Source organism: Alligator mississippiensis, chromosome 12 (assembly GCF_030867095.1).
Source record: "Alligator mississippiensis isolate rAllMis1 chromosome 12, rAllMis1, whole genome shotgun sequence".
Classification (NCBI taxonomy): Eukaryota; Metazoa; Chordata; order Crocodylia; family Alligatoridae; genus Alligator; species Alligator mississippiensis.
The window spans coordinates 877,635-901,118 of NC_081835.1; the positions used below are offsets into that span (position 1 = coordinate 877,635).

A 23,484-nucleotide genomic window follows, 5' to 3' on the forward strand; every position below is an offset into this window, starting at 1 on the left:
AGGGAGAGGTAATCCTTTTCCTGTCCCTACCGCTCTTGGAAAGAGTGTACTGATCTTAACGTATTCTTTCAGATTATTCAGTGACGTTCTACTAACAAATTCTGAAAAGCCACAGTTCAAGGTAAAATTGACTGACATCAGCATGTCCTGGATCATTGCTAAGAGCATGTTTAGCTGGCTAGCCTTGGGTGTTGACTCCAGCCAGCCAAAAGGGGCAGGGACTAGCGAATGTGAGGTGTGGGAGAGGGTGCTTGGCTACGTTGGGTCCTGAGAGGCAGCACTGCGCAAGAGAGCATGCTCGCAGGGGTCCTCCAGGGCAGTGTCCCACAGACCCGTCTCTTCAGGGGTCCTGGGAAGGAGATGGCAGCTGCTGCTCCTTTCCAGGGAGGGTGGAACAAGCAAAGCAGAGGCTTTTGGGGGGAAGGGCTATGGCTGCTGCTGAGGCTACACAGCACTGAGTTCAGCAGTTATTCCATGCTGACTTGGCCAAGGTGCTTGTAAACACCAGGCAAGAATTGTGTAGCCTCATTTTTCTTCATAAACATTTCCACCTGGCTCAGTACGTGCTGTCACACTTCAGAGCCTGACCCTGCCAAATGACTTGAGTGCTTTTGCGTGCAGCTCTTGCTGGGTAAGTGTTCTTGCTAACAGTGACTGAAACCCACCTGTGAGAATTGGTAGAACCACTCTGTCGCCTATCCACCACTCCACAGGCCAGTCAGCAGCTGTTAGACTGCACACTCGAGCGCCTCACCCATTGTCCATAATGTTCTGTCCTCATTGTTGGACCTCCACTATATTTGGAGGGCAGGTTGCTTGCAGTAATTCCATGTTTTCCACTAATATTAGAGCCTCATCACAGATCAATACATTCTTCAGATTAGAAGTGGGTATCTAATAGTGAAGCTCTAGAATAAATTTTGGTTTGCATGTTCCCTACCATGATCTTTTTATTTTTCTCATTTACCAGATTCCCACTAAGTTAAGAGAGGCATTGAAAATTGCCAAGGAATGCATAGAAAAGAGACTAACTGAAGAACAGAAATTGGTAATTTTTCCATGTGTTGTCTGGTTGTCACATCATTATTTTCTCCTCCGATTATTTCAACAACAACAAAAAGTTTTTAAAATGAAAAAAAAAGTTTGAAAACAAATGTTTACAACACTGGAAGAAACTTTGGAAGTACAGCCCTCTTATTTTCTTTATGGCGTGTTCTTATTGACAAGTGCTTGTTCTTGACAAATGCACTAGTTGCAATCAATAGTCTATAATATATTGGTTACATAAATTATGTCTTAGTAGACATCAAGAGGCTGTTGAAATGCCTGGGTGAGTCTGAGTCATAAAGTCTGGATGCAAAGCCTTGGTCCTCTTAAAACCTGGGCTTTTTTCCACAGTCCATTTTAGGGAATGCCCCCCCTCTCCCCCCTTCAGACTTGGAACAAAAGCTTCCCCAGTTTCAGTAAAGCTGGTGTCTTTGTGCTTGTTTCAGGCCCCTCTAGCTGAAAAAATGTCAGTAGTGCAAGCCCTCTGAACACTTATTTTTGGGAGGCTAAACTTTCCAATCCTTAGGAAGAACAATAGTGGTGTTAAAATGTATGTAGTTGCAGGAGACTTGACTCTCTGATCCCACCCACTTCAGAATATATCCAGTAATCTTTTGATGTTACAGCTGTTGTATGTCTGAAGCGCTCATTGTCTTTAGCAGTGGCTCCAAAGACATAGTGGCTCCAGTCAAGCTCTGAGACATTATAACTCTAACTGTGTTGCAGGGACCAGGGCAGATGGTATCTCTAGACCATTAATGAAGAAATTTTGAGTATTTTAAAAAACATTGAGAACTTTCTCTAAGCCTAAGGGAATGCTCTCCCTCTGAGATCAAAAGTAAAGATTTTGACTTTTATATAGCTTGTCTTTGGTCTCTCCCCTTCTGAAGATTCACCAGCACCGAAGACTGACCCGGGCTCAGTCTCACCATGGTTCTGAAGAAGAAAAAAAGAGGCGGAAGATCTTGGCACGAAAGGTTAGCGGGATCTTTCAGAACAAGTTTCTTGCATGCAGAAGTGTGCGCGCATTCTGGAGGAAGAGGGTGCTGTGCATGCGAAGGTCATGAGAGAAGTGTTGCAGGAATTTATGCACATGCATGCATGCCCATGCACACAGCCTCAGGACATGCTGGCTATTCTCCGAGCGCTTTAATTTGTGCGGTCAGGTGATGTGCTGCAAAACAACATTTAAGTGTTGATAATTAGTTGACTTGGCTATAACCCTGAGTGAGCCAAATAAACCTCTCTGAGAATTGGCTGTATGAATTCACAGAGTTCACAGAACAGCCTGCTTGGATGCACTTTGATTAAGGTGGGCATCATGAACTTGGCAGATGATATGGCCATAAAGTCACTGCTGGGGATATACTTCCGAAATGGGATTTCTTGCCTGATGTCAAGTTGGTGTATGGCTTGTGATGTTAGGGAATCCTTTATGGAAGGGGTGGGAGTAAAACATAGGTGGTCCTTGAATAACAGTGGTGGAGAATGATCTCTTGTCTTCTTTTTTCTGCTTGATTCAAGAAGTCAAAACGCTCAACCTTTGAAAGCGGGGAAGAACATTCAGCAAAATACAGCAACTCAAATAATTCAGGTAACTGCAGAAAAAACCTGTTTTACCACACTTACTTCAAAGTCTTGGTCTTCTTTCTGAACTAGATCATTTGCTGGTTAGGTCCAGAATCTCAGTGAATTGTATACCTTAGAGTAAGATTGGTGTATGAAAAAGCTGATCCTTGTCTTCGTTATTTGTTAAGATCAAGTTATGTGCTAAAAAATGTAGTCGCTAGTTAGGTTTTCACTTAAGTAACTATCTCAGAGTGGTGTTTGACCCTCTGATGGAAGGATCTCTCTTTATAATAGCACCCATTCAACCCCTTTGAAACTTCATCCCCATGGCAGTTTGTATTCCTCAGTAAGAAGTTACACAGACAAATTGATGACCTGCTAAAAAGTTAACCGCGTTGCTGTCCAGTTCTGCAGATGACTGTTTGTGGGGAAGTTTCACCTTACTGAACAATGTAGTTGTTCAGGCTGTTTTTCTTTTTTTCCCCTTGCAAGGCAGTTAGTTAAGTGTCTGTATCAAATGCTTCCAGAACGCAGCCTGTCAGGAAACAGTCAGTTGTCAACATAACTTGTGATGCTGACGCAAATGAACTGAAAATGTCTCTCGTAGAAGGAGAGATGTGGTCAGAGCTGCAGCCAGGCAGCGCATGTGTCTCAAGGACTGCAGAACTTGGACCTAGAAATGCCTCAGCCTGACCACTTCTGAAAAGAACTGGTCCTTTCTGGGGAGTTCTGCCCAGAGTGATTCATTTGTGCGGGGCTTGTCCTGCTGTAGGGTTTTGCCCTACGAAGTGTTTCTGCTCAGAGAGGGTCTGATTCTGCTACCATTCATGCCTTGCTATCTGAGGCAACATTGGTTCAGCAGGCAGTAAAAGGAGGCTGTTTTCAAAGACCTGCTGTATGTTGAGTAACCAGAAGTGAAGCTTGAGTTGCTCTCTTGTTGTCTTGTTCAGCAGGCTCTGGGGCGAGCTCCCCGTTAACATCTCCGTCATCTCCCACTCCACCCTCGACGGCAGGTAAGTCGCAGCTACGGAAGTGCTTGTCTGTCTCTTGTTCCATTTTGTCCCTGTGGTAGTTGTTCTTCAGGGAAGGGAAAGGATGACAGTGTGGGGGGCAAGAGGCGGCCCTAATACAATATTCACCTGACTTCACCTTGGAGCAACAAAAGTGCAGGCAGCTGGATTCTTTTGAGTATCATAGCCTTGTGATATACAAGACTTCTTGTTTTAACAGGTTTGCCTGTAATACTCCTGCATATAATCCACTCACATGGTATATATGCTTGCTTCAGTCTGTTTTGCCCTAATGCTTCCTGCACTGTTACTTTGTGAATGTCCTCTGGGCTTTCCATTATGTCACAATAGGCTTTGCCCTGTGATGTTCCATTCTGTGCATCCCCAGTGCTGTTCTGTGGTTCAGCAGTCTCCTGTGCTGTCTTTGTATATCCAGGTTAATAGTCAAATCTGCATTTATAGGGTCATTCAGGAGCAGCATTAACAGACTGCTAACATGATGTGCTGCCAGGGGGAAAAGCGTTCAGCGAAAATTAGGCTATAGTGACTAGTCCACCTGATTTCAGGAATGAGTACCCTGCTATTTAGAAGATATTTAAAAGCCCTCTGTCTAAGAGCCATGAAATGGTAGGGAAGTGGTCCAGTCTGGTGGTGTTTGTTAGTTAGCTGGTCATTCTTAATGGCCTTCTACATCATGCAGCAATATATGCAATAATTAGTACGGTCTCACTCGAGCTCAGGATAGGTTGATAATGATTGAACTCTTCTCTCCTGTAAGAGAAGCCTCCTGTTCCGTTGATAGCAACCCATAAGCTCTCTGTCTTGGTGCTGTCTCATGGCTACGCTGCCTGTCCCAGGGCTGTGCCATGGCTTGCTGGTGCTCCCTAGTGTGGTCCAGAGGCAGTGCAGATGTGGCCTGACACTTGTGCAGTCTGCAAGAACATTTCATGCCATGTTCAGAGAACGTCTGTTACATGACGCGACTCATCCTGTTGATGCTGCCTCATGCCTGTCTGCTCAATAGTGGGCTAGTCTGCTGTGTGATCCATGCACGTGCTCCTGACAAAGTATTGTGACGTGGCTGGTAACGCTGTGTCGCTGCGTGTGAAGGCTTCTGAGTGTTGCCACCATCTAAAAATGTATTCTGTTGGGACTTACTGCATCTGAGAAGCCATTAACTCATCTGATCTTGCATGAATAGGGGTGACTGTGTAGTAGTACTGCTTCCAGCGGTAGCTAGAAAGGGAAGCCTGGGGCTGTTTTTTATCAAGAACTTCTGCTTTCTGCTTCAGCGTCTCATCTGCATTCTTGTAATGGTTCTACCTCGCTGAGGTGCCTGGCGGAGGGTATGAAGTCCATTCAGCTCTAGGCTTCTTATCAGGATCCCGTTTGTCTGTGTTGGGCAGTGTAGTCTCAAGGCAATGCCTCGCGTTGTGGTGATGGGATACACCTACCCCACAGTGGGGAGGAGGGCATCTGACAGCAGTATCACCCCCTGCCCTGCCCCCACCATTGCCATGCCCCTTGCTTGCACAGTGGAGTTGCTCAGCACGTTAAGTTAGATTTCTACAATTAAATGAAATTAAATTACAGTTAAATTCTGCAGCTAAATTTGGTTCAAGAACTAAGGGCTTTTGGAACCTTTTGTAATTGGATAAACACCCACCCCTAGGTATTTTCTTTCAGTCGACAGTAGTTAGCCCATACAGTTCTGTTTCAGTTTCAGGGCTCAGGCTGAATAGGTAAGTTTAAGACACGACTCAGAGCTGGAGTGCTGCATTAGACCTTCTGGGAGGAAGACCATGACATTCAGGATTGAGCTTGGAGAAGTAGCTGATTGGAGCAGTGGGTGATCACGATTAGCATTTTAGTGGTGCCCTGCTGTGAGCAATTAAATTGCATTAGCACATCAGAGCCTTGTCTCAAGACTGCCGCCTCTTACACACTTCTAGTTGATTATTTAGTGGACTGGGAACATCTGCTGTTAGAACGGTCTGATCTAGAAGAGAAGAAGCATACAGTGATGCTGTATTGGATTGTAGATTGGGAGGGCCTGACCTTGTGGCATTACGAAGGATAAAGAAAGGAGTCCGGCCCTAGATAGGGAAGGCCAGGCTGTCTGTTTCCTGGTTTTAATAGTGCCAGAGCTGAGGACACCAGCAAACAGTGACAAGTATTGCAAACAAATGTTTTGGTTCTTTTTAAATGGCTTCACTCTGGCTATATTCATGGCCCTCTTGCGTTTGCCTTTGAGTGCTTTTTGTGTGGAAAGCCCATGTCAAAGATGTATGCATGAGTATCTGTAAAAACTGCTGCCTGTCCATGTGCTTTTGGTAAGCTTGGGTGCTCACCTGCTCAGGGAGCAGGAGCCATTCCATGCCACTGATCTAAGCAATATAACATGAGCCTCCTGCCTGCGATTGTTCCAGCAATGCACACGAGGAAATCACACCTGGCTAACTAGCGTTGTGCCAACAGGGGAAGTCTAACTTATTTTGCAAATTACTTACTGCTTCACTACCAAATAGAAACATCTTCCTGGGATCCTTTTGCTTAGATTTACATGGTGGCGAATGCTGATTCTCATCTTGTAATGAACTAATGTCTATGAAATCATACAGCTTCCTGTGGGTCTGAGCTCTGTCTGAGGATTTAAGTCACTTCCTGTTGCATGTTCAACCTTTAAACAACATTAATTCTGCAGTCACTTTACAAATCCATTCATTTTTGTGTGTGTGGGGTCAGGAACTGTAAGTGGGGCCAGATGGGCTGGAAGACATTATAAAAAGGAATGTGAGAATCCTCCTTCCCTCCCTGCTGGTCCTGGCAAGCATTTATTAATAAGCAAGCTCTTCTGTGAAAGCACTAAGGGCTGAAAGATGACTGCTTGGTCCATCTTCCCCATGTAAAGTTATTAGTTCAACAGTTTATTTTGTGCTAACGTGAGAATGGAGTGGAGGGATTGGATTTGCCCACAAAGGAGGTTTCTGTAAGCCAACTGGCATGTATGAACAAAACATTTTCCTTCTGAAAGTTCACCTGCACAATGCAAGTGCTTCAGGATGAAAAGTCAATAAATGTAGACAGGAATCACATGAGAATTGTTACACACTGTCAAATGAATGGATTTTGTGTTCTGTGGTTATTCTTCAGAGTCATTCAGCACTAAAGTTGTACAAAGGAAAATGTACCTTCACTAACTGAAAGTGCTTTCAAGACCCACAAAGCTTGACATCTGAATGAATGTGTGTGTGTTTTGCTTTTAGAAGCATATGTTTAACCAGTACGTAAGATTATGAGTGTGCAAGAATGTGGTTCATTGTATTATGTGCACCGTAACTTGACTGACTTGGTTTGCCTTTTATGCAAAGAGCTCAAACCCAGTACATTGTTGTTCAGAGAAAAATGTTTATGGGAGTAGTAAAACGACTAACCATTGTGTAACCTAGATAACTGCACAGCTAGCAGTGTCTGTTTTTAATTACTGTGTGACTGAATGATACTACAGTCAGAATAATAACTTGTCCTCTCTCTCTCTCTCTGCTGTCTTCAATAGAGCATGCATCATTTTGAACGCGAATTTTCAGAAAAGTAAGCTAACATTGATTTTTCTCTTTAAAGATGCTCTGTTTCTGTCTGGGAAATGAAAGACAGCTTTGAACTTCTGCTACAATAAGTGACTGAAAGAGCAGTAGATTTTAAACTACTTTGAGTTGTTTTCATGAAATATGGCATCTTTAAAAATATCACTGTGATCTTTTCCTTGTTTGCATCTCACAGAGCAAACTTCAGTGCAGTTTTCACAGTTCCTGTCGCTTTACATCCATTATTAGGATTTTGTTTCAATTTGGGCATCAACTTCTACAACACCTCATAAACTTTTTGTTCCTTTAACACCCTCAGAACAAAAGCAACCATGTAAAAACCCTTGGTAAGGTTCTGTTTGAGTGTTTATTCCTGTGACTTTGTGAATGAACAGATATTTGGCTGTGAGCAGCTTCTTCCAATGTGTGTAGAGGTAACAGGGACCCACAAATCAGACTCTTGCATAAATCACTCTTTTTTTTTTTTCTCCCCCCCCCAAAAAAGATTAGGAAGGATTTTCCTTGTTGGACAAATGGAAGAAAAATAGTAGCTGCCCCTGCCGTGAGGTTATACCTAAATGAGCAAGGGGTTCCTTTTAAAGCATGAGTCTGTGAAGAGGAGGGAGGACAGGCTGGTGGTCCCCGTTTTTGATGAGCTAATTGAAATGAAACAGCTGTTGCAAACCTTTATGTGCGTTGGCAAGTGCAGCATTTACTACTCATAGGCTATCTTCTGGTGTGGCTTCAATGATTTCAACTGCTGCATCCGTGTGTGAAGTTTAAGTTGTGATTGAAGGTTTTGGAACAATTGCTGAACCTGGTAAGGTGCCTCCACAATGGAGAAACTCAACTTCCCAATGTTTCGAGCAGTGTTGCTAGCTGTTCTATTTCCAGGTATTATTTACATAGTACCTAACTACAAAGGATTTAAAAAATGTCATCTCCCCCACAACTCTTCCGAGAAAAGAAACCAGGCAAGACGCCAAGGGCAACGGTGCCTTGGCCTAACTGTATATAGGGATCCATCATCATGTGACTGGTGGGGGCTTTCTGCCTTTTCCCATCAAGCGTGTCCTTTTCTCTGTCCCTGGCTACTGCTCTAAGTGAGCCCTGTACAGAATTTAAGCCACCGTTTATTTTCTGTGACGCTCATATGATGCAGTCTACAACTGAATTCTTTTTTAGCCTCTTTAGTCCTGCCACCTCAGTCCTAGTTCTGCTTTCTGTATCTTTTTTCCAGCTATTCCTTTCCTTACCAGATGCTCCCAACACTTTCATAGCATGCTGTATTAATACCTAGCTGCTCTGTTCACAAGTTAAGCAGTGAGGATGTGGGACAATGTCCCTTTGTTGTGCTCTGCTGTGACTTCAGTCATAGCACAGTCTCGTTTTACCCAAGTCGTTGTTCTTTCTTCTGTCGTAGCTTTCCACGGTATTTTCCAGCGCAACGTCGATCGCCAGTGAGCACGGGACAGTTTAGAAAGACCAGTGCTTGGGATGACTCCCCAGTATGTTTTACTAGACAGCTTTGATTAAGGGGCCCGGATGGTTGAGTTGAATAAGGAGGACAATTCAGATGAGTCAGTGACTTGCACGGTGAACCTTTTGGTTGTCTTCAGTTTGTGCTACCTTTTTGGCTTGCGCTTTGATTATGAGACAGGTTGATTTTAAAAGAATCCTCCTGTAACAAAGTCAAATTGTTCCAGTTTACCCAGAGCCGGAGTCCTCCCCCTGAGCTTGGCTATTTCTGTGTGGGGCAGGAGATGAATGCAAAGACTTGAAACAGTCATGCATTTCTATGGGAACGTGGTGTTGTGCCCCTCTGGGTGCTGGCTGGTGCGTAGCTGGGACGTTTCCCCTCGTAAATGGCTGAAGAGCACAAACCTCAAGAATGCTCTGGGGTGATATGACCCCGGCACCCGTTCCTGCCCAGGGGCAGGGGGTCAGACCTGATGATGTGGTTAGGTCCCTTCCGACCCTAAGCACTATGATGCTATGAATGCAGTTAGGTACTGGCCAGGTCACACATTGGGTTTTTTTGTATCTGCACTTTCTTTTCCAGGCTTCTTCCTGTATGAGGAAGAAAAAAAGCCTTTAAGGCCCGACAGAATGAAGACAAGGGAAATTTGAGCTAAGGTCACTTCCCTTCTCAAACTCGGCCTGTTTTTCTTTCACCATCAGTAGTTGATCTAAGATCATCATGCAGCAAGGAGAAATGTGGCAAGTAGAGAACAGAATGGCTTCCCTATGCTTGCTTCTGTTGCTCAACCACAGGCCTGACACTTCATTGAACACCTCTCAAATGCATCCTTGCGTCTTTTTAATTAGAGCCATTTGCTGCCAGTGCAAACCTTGGTAACTGCTCTGTTAGCCTGGCCACTTCCCTTCATTCTGACAGTGGCACAGTTCTCATCTCTTGTTAGCAGTGTCCTCCAATACGCTAGATCTGGCAAAAATAAATGCGATCCCATTGACTTCAGATTCCTTGCTTTCCAGTCTGGTTACTGGATAACACGTTGTCAAAGCTTACCTGCATGGAGGACTTGAATATTATTGAATAAGCACACAGCTGAGCCCTTATCCATCTCCATTCTCTGCAGGATATATGAACTGGATATTTGAAATGCTCATCTTGTTACCTGAGAGAGAGAGGGCGCACTAGAAATGCCACATCTGACTGTGTGGCGCCGTGTGTGGTAGAACTATTAGGGATCGCAGTTGAACTTCTTATTTACTTGTGTATTTATGTCCGTTATAGAAAATATTGTAGAGTGGATGGCAGCACAGCTCTCAGACAATCGAGGACAGGTCTAAGTCAGGACATAACAGGGAATTACCCAAAGTCATGGTTTTGCAATGCACAAGGAGTCATTCCTGTGGTATTTGTGATTCATACTCGCAGCCCTTACGAGTCTATGATGAGCTAAGAGGATATCACGGTTCAGGGGTAAGACTTAACAAGAAGTGCCCTTTCCACTCATTGCAAAACTGTTGGTGAGCTTTCAGAAACTATCTGGCCTCTGTGTATCATCAGTCTATACACAGGACCCTGGCAATCAGTGCCAGCTGATACCCCGTTAAGAACCTGAGATTGTGATGTAGCTATGAATAGGTAACTGGGCGCAGCTACATGAGATGCTACGTGGCCATAGCTCGTCACTACAACAATGCAGTGTTGGAAACAACCCGTGCAGCATCGAGACTGCAGCAACGTTGGCTACTGCATAGACGTTCAGTAGTTGTGTAAGCAAATACTAAATGACTGCACAGTCTGGCACATCTGTAGATGTGCCCTGTATGACTTGGTGCCAGAGCCTGTAACCTTAGAGCCTTGGTTTGTTCCTCTCAGCCAGTGCATAACAGTTCCTTGTATTTCCTAGCCGCATGATTCATTGAGTTCCCAAGAAATGGGGCACCCAGAGCTTGTCTTCAGACATGGCTCGGATGACTCGGTGTAACAGGGGATCCCTGTGCCCTGCATTTGCAGGAGGGTGGATTAGATCTGCTAGGTCTATCTCGGTTTCTGTGATCCTCCTATTCCACAGTGTGCAGCTGCCCATGCTCAAGAATTACTGCCAAATATACTGGCTAGTAATGTGGCAAGGGAGCTGCAGTCCCTGGCTCAGTGCCTTTGCAAGCAAGTTCTGTGGATGTATTTATTGATTTACATGTTGTCTCCTCAACTCCACAGGAGCATCGTCAATACCCCCTCCACCTCCACTGCCACCACCAGCAGCTCCCCCTCCTCCTCCTAATACAGATGTGCCAATACAGCCTGACCCTCGGCCTGCCGTCAGTACAAGCCGAGGAGCCTTACTTAGCTCCATTCAAAGGTTTCAGAAAGGAACTTTGAAGAAAACAGAGACGTGTGACCACAGTGCTCCCAGGATCAGTTGAAGTTACTGGTTACGCCAAGATTGGATTCCCTCCCATGTTCTCCATGGACAGATGCCCTTCTCACTTGATGATTGAGCCACCAGCAAGGGGTGGTATTCTGCAGCTGTCTCTTCAGACCCATTTCAGCTTGTTCTAGGAATTTCTCTCCTTTAACTAGCAGCACCACCGTTTGACTTGCATTACCATGCCCTGGTGACAAGTATCCACTTTCTTTATTCCAGGTAAAGGAATTCTGGTCTTTAGCCAAATGCATGTTTCTAGAGGTGCAGCAGGTTGTGTTTTTTTTCTACCAACAAATTAAAGGCTGAAATTAGGAACAGCTCTGACGATGTTGAATCAGTAATTTTTGTTTTATCTGATTCTTCTCTTCCCCTTGTTTCAAATGCTCAAATCTAATTTTGGTTTGTGCTGAGTTACTTTCCAGCATTGTCTTATAGTTGGCACATTAAATGTTTGCTGCACCAAATCTGCAACTTTGGTTTAGATCATTTAAAAAAAGCACTTAATCCAAAGTGTAGCACGCAGGTGAGGGAGAGGGAACTGCGGACTTGATTCTGTCTCCACGTTTGCTGTTGGAGAGTAGCCTGAATGCTGGTCAGGATTACACGTGCTTGAACTAACCACCCCAAACCTGCTCTTCCTAGCTATCTATTGCACTTGCAGGGGAAATGGTGTGTTAATTCAAGAAATAATTGAAGAGGGAGTTAATTTGGCACTGGAATGTTATTCAACACACCCAAGTTTTTCATCCACATGAAACTAATTTTGGTTTTGGGGAAAATCACAAAACACAATTTTACAATTTAATATCTTTATTTGAAAGATCCTTTATTCTAAGATTTGCTTAAAACCGTAAACAAATTGCACTTTAAAGGATTATGATAATCCATTTTTAAATTCAAGTACATCAGTGTTTGTTACTATGCAGAGAATGTCTGTGTATAAAGTTTCATGTAACTTGTGATATATATTCAGTCATATTTTTATTAAAATAAATGTCAATGGAATTTCTCCAATCAGAATGGTGGTAGATGCTTTCAGATCTGTTGCAGACCGGACTTTGCAAAGAAACGCCAATGCAAGCTTCTGCTTGCATGCAAATTAAGACATGTTGACATTACTAAGTGGAGTGAGACAAGGAGCTGCCCTTGTGCATAAGGGTAGAAATTGAGGTCTTAAATAGCAGAGTAACAGTTCACTAAGGCGATACCACAGAAGCAAGCCTGGGCAGACCAAATATCTGCAGGTGCATCTCTAAGATGCTCCCCGTACCAAGCTCATTCAGTTATGAAAAGGCCAAGGTGCAGGCTCCCTTTAGCCTTGGCTGTGTTCATCCGCAGAGGGATTTAAGAACGCTGGTGTGCTATACTAGCAAAATTGCTTCTACTGTAAAAGCTGTAGCAGCTGAGCCGAGCCCTTGTATTGGCATGGGAAAGCTGCCACAAGCTATCCTAGCACAACACTCTAGCTGATCAGCAGTAAGAGGCTGGCATATGTGTGTCAGGGATTTTGCTCAGGTTTAGCTAATCCCCATTGTCCACAAACCCTCTGTATTTTAAAGTACTGTGGCAGTTGTCTAATTGTGGCATAGTAACACGTATCTACTATGTAAGCTTTACAGGGCTCCTACCTGGGTTTTATTCTTTTAACTACACTATAGAAAGCCTTTAGAACTAAGCCAAACAGTTAACAGCGTGGAGGAAAATCTTCCTCGGGCTACTGTTTTACCATACCAGGTACTTCAGCTGATCTGAAACTGAACTGAGTGAAGGGGGTCAGGGGACTAGAAGCCGAGAACAGCTTGATTAGGCAATCCTGGAGAGACTGTAGGTGGAAGGACTGAAATAATTGATTTACTAGGTAGAAGCTTTTTTGGGGGCTCCTTGCTGAAATTACTTGTCAACCTCAACTGGAGCTTTTGCAGCTCTAGAGCCTCAAAGCGTGAACAGAAAGTCCAGAAGTGCAAGCCCAGCACGCATACTTTCTGTGGTAATGGCTCCATCACCACACCTATTTCTAGAAATATGCACCCTAGTCTTACAGCTCTAATTAAGTAGCAGGTGCAAAAAAGGCCCGTGCAAGTGCAGACTGATGTCTGAGTTGTGATAAAAGGCAGCTGTAGAGCCAGTCTAAACCTGCAGCGTCCAGCTCCACTGCCCTGTAGCAGCCCTTAGGCAGTTCTTTCATTTTCAAACCACTCATTTGACCCGTTGTAAGTAGTAGACAGACAGCACGGCTGGGTAGTCGTTTATTTCTCATACTAAATTAAGACCATTTAGAATGAGACTCTTTCTCTGACAGCAATAGAACAGTCCGTTCACTGGTACCGTCAACTCTCAGAGAGGGTACAGATTCAAACTTACAGCATGAGACTGGCACAAACATAGCTATATACTTCCCCACAGAGCTGCTTAGAGTTGAAGGGTGACTGAAAGGCTGGCTTATTACACAATTAGCCATATAAATAATTTTTAAAGTGTTATTTAACCTTTTCTTTCTGTACAGAAAGGTTCATGAAGCTATACAAGGCAGTACACTCCATATGTTTTAAACTAAGACATTTTAGAAGAACATGTTTGTAACAGTCTAGATATTTAGTGTTTTCTTCACTGCAAAGATGATATCCTTCACTTGAGGTATGCAGTTCTCTTCCAAGATCTTTGCATAAGGCATAGGAACGTCGGCCCCTGTGACACGCACAGCTGGAGCATCCAAGTAATTGAAGGCAGGTCCTGGAACAAAGAAAGGCATCTTAAGCCATGCAGAGCTAGCTGTTGTTCCTTGATGTACCTGCAGTTTGACAAAATTGGCCTGTTCTGGGTATTTGGGGTCTTACAGAACTGCACTGCAAACCCACCCCTGCAGCTTTCCTTGGTTAACTGAAACCAGATTTTTTGCTGTTTGGTCCCTTCATTCAGCACACATTTAAGAGGGAATGCTCGAGCAAAGTGATCCAGTGGCCCTTACGTGCTCAGCTTCCCAGGAGCTGCTTGAAGCTCCATGCCTCAGAGAGGTGATAAGTGTGGTAGAACAAGGGACTGGGGCTGTTACTTCAGAAGTTAACACACTTTTCTGACTTAGCATCTACTGTGTCAGCAAAACAGGCTTTGTACTTTCCTCTCGTACTTGCCAGGCTTGGCTGGAAGGCAATAGATTAGAGGCCAGCGACACAGTACAGATACATACAAGTTACAGGAGCTGAGCAAAAGATACCTTCCATGATTCTGGCACATATTTCGGCTCCTACTCCAAACTGTGGCCAACCTCCTTCCACTGTTACAAGGTTATTTGTCTTCATAATGCTGGCTTCTATAGTTTCAACATCCATTGGGCGAATGGTGCGGAGATTTATCACCTGGAAGAGAGAGTGGCAAGCGATTTGGTACTAGGTTCTTTAAGCCTAGCCCCCTCCCTTGCTTACTGGAGCAGAGTCTTTCACTTCATGAGTACTTTGTATTCTTGTTTTAGGCAGTCTTACTCTCCTCCCCCAGAACCAGGAGTGTCTCCTATGCCTTCTGCTCCGCTGTCTTTACCTCAGCTACCTCCACAGTTGTAGGATGCACTCCTCATCTCATCTCCAGAGGGGATGCCTCTACTGGCATCAACCCAGTAGTTACTTGTAGCCACACGATTTGTAGCAAACCGGCTTACCCTGGCTCAACTCACTGCCCTTGCTTTTATAGGGGAGTGCAAGGCTACTTGCACACTTGCATGTTTCTCTATGAAGCTTCCCCGCACAGTAAACAAGACTCTTATGTTCCCCTTGCTTGCTGTCTGTGGGTAACTAAGTGTGCCCACACAAGCAATATATCCATTTAGCTTTGGAGCCAGTGCCAAAGGCTCAGCAGATAAAATAATTAAGGGCTCAAATGTATTGAACACAAATTTTAAGCTATGAATTTAGTGTCTGCATCAGTAAAACAGTGTGGAATCCTACCAAGTGTGACAGTGTTTTGCAATCTCAAATGCAAACTTCCACCTTGCTGGCAAAGCACAAGCATGGCTGAATCCCTCTTTAGCTCAGGAATCAAAGCAGTTGAGAATGAATCCAATTTAAACGAAAGATGTTTTTCATCCTGGCCTGAAATACCACTGAGTGAGTGGGACATACCTCACACTCCACCCCTTCTTTGGCAAGGACAGCAGCTGCTTCCAGACAGTGTCCAACAGGCCTCGAGTGCGACACTAACGTAACGTGCTTTCCTGAAACACAGAAGCTGGTGGTGGATCAAGACAGATCTTCCTGTCAAGCAGCTCAACACTAAACATCTCTGAAAAGTTAAGTGTAAGACCTCACCTTTTTGACCTAGCTAAAGTCTAGCGTACTCAGCATCTGACTTGCATGTCAGGACTAGCCTGAGAAGTCTGTTACTGGAACTCTTCCTGAGTTCGACTACTTAAGAGCATCGTTCTTGTGCTCTGTGTATTGGCAGAATGGATGGGATCAACTTGCTATGCCACGAATAACAAGTTGCTTGCATGCTTCTACAGCGAAGTTATACACAACTGACAAGAGGTTTGAAATGCTGCACATTAGTGACCTTTCTTGATATGCTGAGCAAAGAATCTAAGCTCTGGTTGTGGGTGTTGTTTTCTTTTCACTCGTTTCAGACAGTCCAACTGCACCAGGCCTAGCTGGCCACTAGAAAGTGTTTTAATTGTGGGTCAAGATGGCCCTGCCCTAAATTACTTTGTCTGTGAGTAATAAGTGCTAAAAACAAATAGCTGGTAAAATCCAAATGACCAGAAGTCTTAGTAGTGTCCTTCTGAATAGTTCCCTGTTTTGCAAGAAGGAAGTACTTTATAAAGGAAAGCACTTAATGAGTTCAATTGGTCTAGCAAGGAAAGAGAACTTTTACAAGTGAGAATATACAGAATAGTGGTATTCTGAACTTACCCGGCCTCTCTATTTTGGCTTTGCCAATAGGAACCAAGAAGTCCTTTGATTGCGTTTCCTCCGACATCTCAAAGGGAACTCCATACATCAGTTCATGTTCCAGCATCACAACTAAAGATCATTAGAGTGGTCACTTGGGTTAGTCTGGAGGTCCCCCAATCCAGGTGCCACACAACATTTTCCAAGACTGTCAGGGCCCACGATGGTGGACTCCTCCTCTCGGCTCAATTACAGGAGGACAAGCATAACGCAGCAGCACGCTTAGACAAGCCCAGAGGACTCGAAGCTTCACTTAAGTAGCTATTAACTTGTAGCACTGCACAATTTTGAAATGGCTTCTTTGACTGATCCCACAGCCAGAGGGTGATTTCACACTAAGCATTTGGAGATGCAACATTTGGGGGGTAATCAGAAACCCAGAACTTGCTCCCAGACGGCTTCCACATCTGTTCCACAGACACGCAAGTGACGGCTACAGGACTGGGTCTAAAGGGCCAGGGCTATGCTTGTCATCCTTTTCCTAGGACAGCAGTGCACAAGCTGACCGTCGGGGGGGTGCCCATATTCTAGTTCAGCGTTTCCCAACCAGTGCCGCAGCGTGCTGGGATGGAGCCAAGCCCCTGCCTGCTGCTGCTGTGGGTGGACACAGACAGACGAGGAGCATGACTCCAGCCCAAAACGCTGCTGGGCCGGCCGTGCGCCACCCCGCTGTCAGCATCCGGCTGGCCACACGCCACCCCCTGCGCCGTGGTGCTTCTTTATTGGGAAATGCCAGGGGGAGGAAAAGGTTGGGAAATGCTGTTCTAGTTTAACTTTGGTTTTGAAGAAGAGGTCGCGGTCAGGAGAAAAGGTCTCCAGGATTACCTTCACGATTTGAGTCCCACGCTTTAAGCGCGTTCTTCGCGGGGTCAAGGTGGAGAAGGGAAGCGGAGGGCGCGCCGAGACTAGTTATTCGAGTACAGCGGGACTTCCTGCTGGTAATTACCTGGATTGTCGTCCCGGATGGCCGACTTGAGCAGACCTCTCGCGTCTTCGGAGCTCCATGGGCTGACCACCTTCAGCCCAGGGCAGTGCCCGTACCAGGCGGCGAAGCACTGCGAGTGCTGCGCGCCGACACCGGCCGAGGTGCCGTTGGGGCCCCTGAACACCACCGGGACCGAGACCATGCCGGAAGACATGTAATAGGTCTTGGCAGCGGAGTTGATCACCTGGTCGATGGCTTGCATGGAGAAGTTGAAGGTCATGAATTCGCAAATTGGCCTCAGCCCAGCCTGTTAAACAAGGACACGGGCCAGTCACGAAGCCTCGTCCGGCCTCCTGGCGCCCCCCGTGCCCTGGGGGGGTTAACCCCGCTCCCCCTTCCCGCGGGGCTGCGGCGCACGGAGCGGGCGGTGCGCCCCCCCCCACGCCGGCCCGTTTCCGAACCGGCTCCTTGTGCGCAGCGCTGGGCACCCACCATGGCGGCTCCCACGGCGATGCCGGTGAAGCCCATCTGCAAGGGAGGGAAGGCAGAGGGGTGAGCGCGGGGCAGGGGTAGGGGCAGGGGGGCGTGGGGGGGCGGGGCGGGGCGGGGGTACCTCGGAGATGGGGGTGTCGATGATGCGCTTGTCGCCGTACTTCTTCCACAGGCCGCGGCTGATCTGCGGGCGCAGGCAGAGCGTGAGGCGGGCCCGCGGCCCCCCGCCCCCCCGCCCGCCCGGCCCGGCCCGGCCCGGCCCCGCTCACCTTGTAGGCGCCGTCGTACTGCGCCACCTCCTCGCCCAGCAGGAAGACGCGCTCGTCGCGCTCCAGCTCCTCGTCCAGCGCCTGGTTCAGCGCGTCGCGGACCGTCACCTGCGGCGCACAGCGCGCTCACGCCGGGCCCGCCGGCCGGCTCCCCCCGGCCCCGGCCCCGGCCCCGGCCCGGTACCTGCACGGCGGCGGGCGCCGAGGCGCGGATCCCCCGGCGCAGCGGGCCCGGCAAGCGGTGCAACCCGGCCCGCGCCAGCCCCCTCAGTGCCGCCGCCATCTTGGATGTGCCCTCCAGCGGCAGGGCGTGGCGTCACGCCCGCACCGCCCAATGGGCGCCCGGCCCCGCCCCCTCGCTGCCTGGCAACGGGGCGCCGCGGCGGCGTCTCGCGAGAAGCGGCGGCGGTGGCGTGCTACGTCACATCCGCTCTGGGTCGGGACGGTACGCGGCGAGGGACATAGTGCAGCGGCGCGGTGAGTGCGGCCCCGCGCCCGCCTGAGGGGAGTGGCCCTGCCCCGCGCCCCTCGCCCGCTGTCATCCCCTCAGTCTTCCCTTCTGCAGCCTCCACGAGCCCATTCCCCGCCCGCCGTGACGGGATGAAGAGGTAGCGGGCGGGCGGGCGTTCGGTGGCGCTCGCGCCGGCGGTTAGGATTTTGCCCCGAGCGGATGCGCGTGCTCCTTAGCTCGCGGGGCCGCCGAAGGGTGTTCCTGCCCAAGACAGTTTTATTTATTTTTATTTTTTTGCAAAACCCTCGTGGGTCGGATGAAAGAGGTCACCCCTACACGGGCGGCCCCACGAGCCCGGCTAGCCGGGCAGAGGCTCCCAAACCGGCTTCCCCGCAGACTCCGACACAAAATCAATGACGCATCTAGATGCTTGCTTTATTTATTGATGTATTTATCAAAACACGGGCTTGCCTGAGCTAATTGCTCCTATAAATTATTTGCTCGGTGTTACGGTGGCGGCGCTGTCGCCCAAGGGTAGCTTCGGGCAGCAAGATGTATCTGCTCCGTTTTCTTTGTGATCGCCCAAGCGGTGCCGTGGCGGGATGGATCCGTCCCAGGGGCTTTGGAGATGGCCTCTCTCCTGTCACACAGATGTTTGTCAGAGAAAATCTTTTCAGTAGATGGGTGCAGACCTCTTTATGTTTCTTCCCTGTTTAGAGTTGGTGCCATTGAGCATTTATTGAGACGTCATTGATTATACGCGTGTAAGTCGCACTGTTTTCCCAGGTCTGCTTCCCCCTCCTCTCCTTACTGTGGGGACTTTGTCAGAGGCCCTCCTTGCCCTTTTCCTGAAGAAGTGCCGCGGCCTGATGCGAAGTGTCCTCTCGCACCTTGCGCTGGAACAGAGCAGTCCCTGTCTAAAGGAGAAACCCAGGGTCTGCGCCTCCAGGCTAACGCTAGCGGGGGGAGTAAGTTGCCGTTGAGCTGGGAAGCACAGAACAGCTCTGCAGGCTCGTTGCCCCGATGGCTGGTTCTTCTCGCCTGCGCGGAAGAGCCGACGCTCTGAGTTCGTATCTCTCCCTCGGTCGGCAGTCGTTTGTGCTGTGCTGAGGCAAGCCTCCCCTTTGCCTTGTCCAGCATGACTCATCCACGCTGCCGATATTGTGTTTAACTTATTTGCGTTTTAGTGCTTGGGAAAAGGTGTAGGGTTGGACACGGGATTCTCCTGTGGCTGGGGACATGCGATGCCTGCCTTGTGTATGCCTCTGCTCTCCACGTGCAGCTGGCCTTTGGGGAGAGCTCTCACGCTCTGCCGTTGCAGTCCAGACCTTCTCTGAGCAGAAAGCACTTCGCTCTTGCCATGCTCTTCTCAAGTGGGGACACGGGCCTGTGACGGCTACAGGAGAGCAGGCTGTTTGGGTCAGAAATTGAACGCTACTTCTGTAGTCACTGAGTGGTGCAGAGCTCTGCCTCGGCTCAAGCGCTGTGACTTTACTTGCTGGGTAACACGTGCCTGGGTTAATTTGTTTCCCAAAGCTCCCACAAGATCCTTTCTGTACCAAACTGTTTGTAAGTCCTAGAGTTTAAGCCAGAGGAGACCTCTGCTACTGCCTAGCCTGGTCTGCCACCAACCCAAGTCACAGCATTTCATCCATCCTTCCAGCAGTGGCAGGATGGCAGGCTTTAATGGGACCTTGCCCTGAAGGTGAATGTTCCTGACTACCTATAGGAAGTTTTCTTTTACTTCCCTCCTGCTCCCCCCAAGTGACTTCTGAGTTCCTGCTGCTGCTGAGATACAGAATTATTGACTCATAAAGCTAGCACACAGGTCTCCACATCTACTGAGATGGACCTTCAGACATGAGATGAATAAATCAAGCATTTGGCTTATGTAAATGGGGTTACTTTTTAAGATAGATGTCCCCCACTCAGATGAATTGTAGCTGGTGTGCGAGTATAAAACTTCAGAAATGCCATGCAGGCTATTTAACAAATCTGGAATACTGAGGACAGCTTGTGAAGGCACTGCTCTCTCTAGATAGGGCCTGTCTTCAGGCAATGGAAAGGATGCTGGAAGATCAGTATAGGGAAGTCCTCATTTGTGGGTGTTGCTGCTATGCTGCCTGAATAGGTGACAGCAAGACCCAGCCTGTCTTTGAGTAGAAGCACTTAAAGACCAGCAATGCTTATAATCTGACAGATCTCTCTATTTATTTGTTTTATCTATCTGTTTGTCTGCAGGGGGAATAGACGTGAATTGTATATCCCTTCAGCAACCTTCTGTTAAACTTGGACTCCCACAGATCAAGCAACAGAACAGATGGATAATGGAGACTGGGGATATATGGTAAGTGAGCCAGTACAGATGTGTGTGCATGCTGAGAGAGACTTGGGCTTTCCAGATTTTAATGTAAGGATCCCCTCCAGTCTCTTGGCTTTGTATAGACCCAGAGAAGAAACTATGGGAAGAAAAATCTTATTAAAAACAATTTACTTACATTGTCTTTAGGTGTTTCATTTCAGTATGGCTGTGGGGCCTTTCACGTTGTTAATCTCCAGACAGTGCAGGGATTACATAAAACAGTGGGGTCAGCCTTTTTGGCAGCTGTGCTACAAACTAGCCCCACTACTTCCCCAAGTGCCGCACTGATCCTGTTCCCTGGCCAGTCAGCTGCTCTGCTTTCTGTTCCCTTCCTTGTGCTCCCTGCCTGATCTGCTGCTTTGCTTTCTGCTTCCTGCCTGCCTCTCTGTCTGCCCTATCTGCCACACGCCACACATGGATGCTGCCCAGGCCACTCGGGGCACGTAGGCTGACTTAAGACAACACTTACAATTCTCTTAAAAAGATCGGGCCACAATGATGGGCTAGGAAGTGTTGGAAAGCAACCTCCTTGATGTACAGGGTCCTGGAAAAAGCAAAATCTTCCATGTTCCTTTACGTATTTTGATGCCATTTTATTTGGGGAAAAACTATTCTTGCCTCTTAAACTGCATTTCTGAAACTAGGCCAGACTCGCTCATCTTATTATTGCTCTTTCCTTTTTTCCTCTAAGCATTCTCCTCTCTTTGGATACATCTGGCAGGCCCTCAGCCCTGGCCATGACTCAGTGACCGAGTGGGATCTGTATTTCTTCTCTCACCTGCCTTTCTGGGTGTGATGTGGGTGGTTATAGCTGTGGGCTGCCTCCAGTGCCCAGGTACCCCCTCTACACAGTCAACATTTTGTCTGACAGATGTGTCTTTTGCAAGCTGAGGCTACAGTATTGTCTTCATGGCTCCCTACAGCTGAAGCAAAAGTTGACTTTAAATGACCTTTAATTTTCTGCAAAGAGATTTGAGGCGTATTTGCTATGTTTCTCTCAAAGCATGAGACATGCTACGAGACGGATCCTTGGGCGTCTGACTCCGTCTGGTTCTGTAGGCTCAGAACGATCATCCTTTGCATCTGTTTGACATCCTGCACAATAGGAAACGCTTACCTTGCTGATGAGAGAGTCCTTTGTGCTGACAGGAAGCTTCATGCTGGCCTTAGTGTCTGTAAAGCACCTCACAATTTGCGCTGAGCTTTGGATATTCTCTCTTGTAACCAGCTGTGCTGTGTCACCAGGTTTCTTGTCTTTGCTCAAGAGTGAGGCCTTTCCTGGGTTTGCAGCTGAGGAGATGCGGTTCTTTCTTGAGCCCATTTCTAGCAGTAACTGCCATGTGCCTTGGTGATAAAATTCTCGTGGGGACTTGATAAACTCTGTCATTTCTCTCTTTCTTTCTAGATGACTGATCCAGTCACAATCAATGTGGGTGGACACATGTATACAACTTCCCTGACCACTCTCACAAGGTATCCAGATTCAATGCTTGGGGCCATGTTCAGGGGAGACTTTCCCACTGCCAGGGACTCTCAGGGTAATTACTTTATTGACAGAGATGGACCACTTTTCCGATACGTTCTTAACTTTTTAAGGACTTCGGAGCTGACTTTGCCATTGGACTTCAAGGAATTTGATCTGCTCCGGAAAGAAGCAGACTTCTACCAGATTGAACCCCTAATCCAGTGTCTTAATGACCCCAAGCCTTTGTATCCTATGGATACCTTTGAGGAAGTAGTGGAGCTGTCCAGCACACGGAAGCTTTCCAAATATTCCAATCCAGTGGCAGTGATCATAACACAGTTAACCATCACGACCAAGGTCCACTCCTTACTGGAAGGCATTTCAAACCACTTCACCAAGTGGAATAAGCACATGATGGACACCAGAGACTGCCAAGTTTCCTTCACATTTGGACCATGTGATTACCACCAGGAGGTTTCTCTCCGAGTCCACCTGATGGAGTACATCACAAAGCAAGGCTTCACGATCAGAAACACACGTGTCCACCACATGAGTGAACGGGCCAATGAGAACACGGTGGAGCACAACTGGACTTTCTGTAGGCTGGCACGGAAAACGGATGACTGATGTTTGACTCCACAAGAGCAGTGTCAGTGGCTAGCGGCTTTCTGGACAGTGCACCTGTGTGGACCTGGGTTTGACTAAACCAACAGCGTGTGCTGCTTTTTTTTTTTTTTTTGTATGACTATTTATTAATATTCATTAAGGTCTAGGGAAGTTACTTTCTCTAGCAGCTCTGTTTTTGTTTTGTCCAGAAACAAAAATGCATGTGCCTGTTCAAACTGTTGAGACACTTTTTGGGTAAAGGGGGTTCTAACAACCAGTGGGATAGGACCCTATGTGTCATTAGCACAGCTAAGTCATTTTGAAGTGCTAAAATTTGCCTCTGTTTTAAATGGTCTCTAATTCAGCTAATGCTAAACCGCCAGGAATAAAGAACAAACAGAATTTAAGATGCAGCTGGGGAAAAGCTACAATCATGTAGTATAACCTAGTTTCTAAATCAGTGAACAGTATTGTAATATTTTAGGAAAACAAATCCAGCCCCTTTTAAAGTACTTGTTAAGTACAATTTCTTACAGTTATGACGACTGTTTTTTTCTATGCATATAAATCAAGCAACCAAATATTATCTGTAGCCATGGAAATATGATTAGAAATATTTATATTGGATTCTGAATGCAAAATGTTCCTGTGGTAGAATTCATATTTTTAATGCCTGGTGCATTGTTATTCCCAAGTGTAATGCCTGCCAGCAAGAAGCTAATAAAAATGTGAACTATGAAAATAAGCTTTTTATCTTGTTTGCGTCTTTGTAATTTATTATTCTAGGAAAACAGAAAATAAAATGTATCAGTGGATGGAAGTGAAGCTGCCAGTCAGCTACCCTCAATACCATGTTTCTGGAGTATCGTGA

The 23,484-nt window shown here is 46.9% G+C and overlaps 3 protein-coding genes across 13 annotated transcripts in view; 2 read left to right on the top strand and 1 right to left on the bottom strand.

Annotated features, from left to right (window-relative positions):
* Positions 1 to 12,129, top strand: part of PXK (PX domain containing serine/threonine kinase like) — a 39,752-nt gene extending 27,623 nt beyond the window's left edge. For 4 of the 8 annotated variants that reach the window (XM_059715815.1, XM_059715817.1, XM_059715819.1 and 1 more), the window contains 6 exons: positions 73 to 121; positions 971 to 1,048; positions 1,938 to 2,024; positions 2,572 to 2,641; positions 3,567 to 3,629; positions 10,902 to 12,129. In XM_059715815.1, coding sequence (XP_059571798.1) covers positions 73 to 121; positions 971 to 1,048; positions 1,938 to 2,024; positions 2,572 to 2,641; positions 3,567 to 3,629; positions 10,902 to 11,107 — 553 coding nt within the window. In that variant the 3' untranslated portion in view covers positions 11,108 to 12,129. Of the gene's footprint in view, positions 1 to 72; positions 122 to 970; positions 1,049 to 1,937; positions 2,025 to 2,571; positions 2,642 to 3,566; positions 3,630 to 7,182; positions 7,218 to 10,901 lie in introns of all 8 variants that reach the window. The other 4 variants (XM_059715816.1, XM_059715818.1, XM_059715821.1 and 1 more) reach the window with 3 other exon arrangements.
* A 1,213-nt stretch (positions 12,130 to 13,342) lies between these two features.
* Positions 13,343 to 18,027, bottom strand: PDHB (pyruvate dehydrogenase E1 subunit beta). Its single transcript, XM_059715823.1, has 9 exons — positions 17,914 to 18,027; positions 17,730 to 17,837; positions 17,582 to 17,644; positions 17,461 to 17,496; positions 16,990 to 17,275; positions 16,005 to 16,115; positions 15,219 to 15,310; positions 14,321 to 14,462; positions 13,343 to 13,839 (listed from the first exon to the last, which is right to left on the bottom strand). The coding sequence occupies exons 1-9, from the start codon at positions 18,010 to 18,012 to the stop codon at positions 13,694 to 13,696; spliced, it is 1,083 nt and encodes a 360-aa protein (XP_059571806.1). The 5' UTR covers positions 18,013 to 18,027; the 3' UTR covers positions 13,343 to 13,693.
* A 100-nt stretch (positions 18,028 to 18,127) lies between these two features.
* KCTD6 (potassium channel tetramerization domain containing 6) lies at positions 18,128 to 23,358 on the top strand. 4 transcript variants are annotated; one of them, XM_059715824.1, is made up of 4 exons: positions 18,216 to 18,337; positions 18,898 to 18,944; positions 20,422 to 20,527; positions 21,948 to 23,358. In XM_059715824.1, the coding sequence occupies exons 3-4, from the start codon at positions 20,501 to 20,503 to the stop codon at positions 22,632 to 22,634; spliced, it is 714 nt and encodes a 237-aa protein (XP_059571807.1). In that variant the 5' UTR covers positions 18,216 to 18,337; positions 18,898 to 18,944; positions 20,422 to 20,500; the 3' UTR covers positions 22,635 to 23,358. The 4 variants fall into 4 exon arrangements, with proteins under 4 accessions (XP_014460296.1, XP_059571807.1, XP_014460306.1 ...); XM_014604810.3 differs by lacking the exons at positions 18,216 to 18,337; positions 18,898 to 18,944 and adding an exon at positions 18,128 to 18,206; XM_014604820.3 differs by lacking the exon at positions 18,898 to 18,944.
* Positions 23,359 to 23,484: the final 126 nt, after the last annotated feature.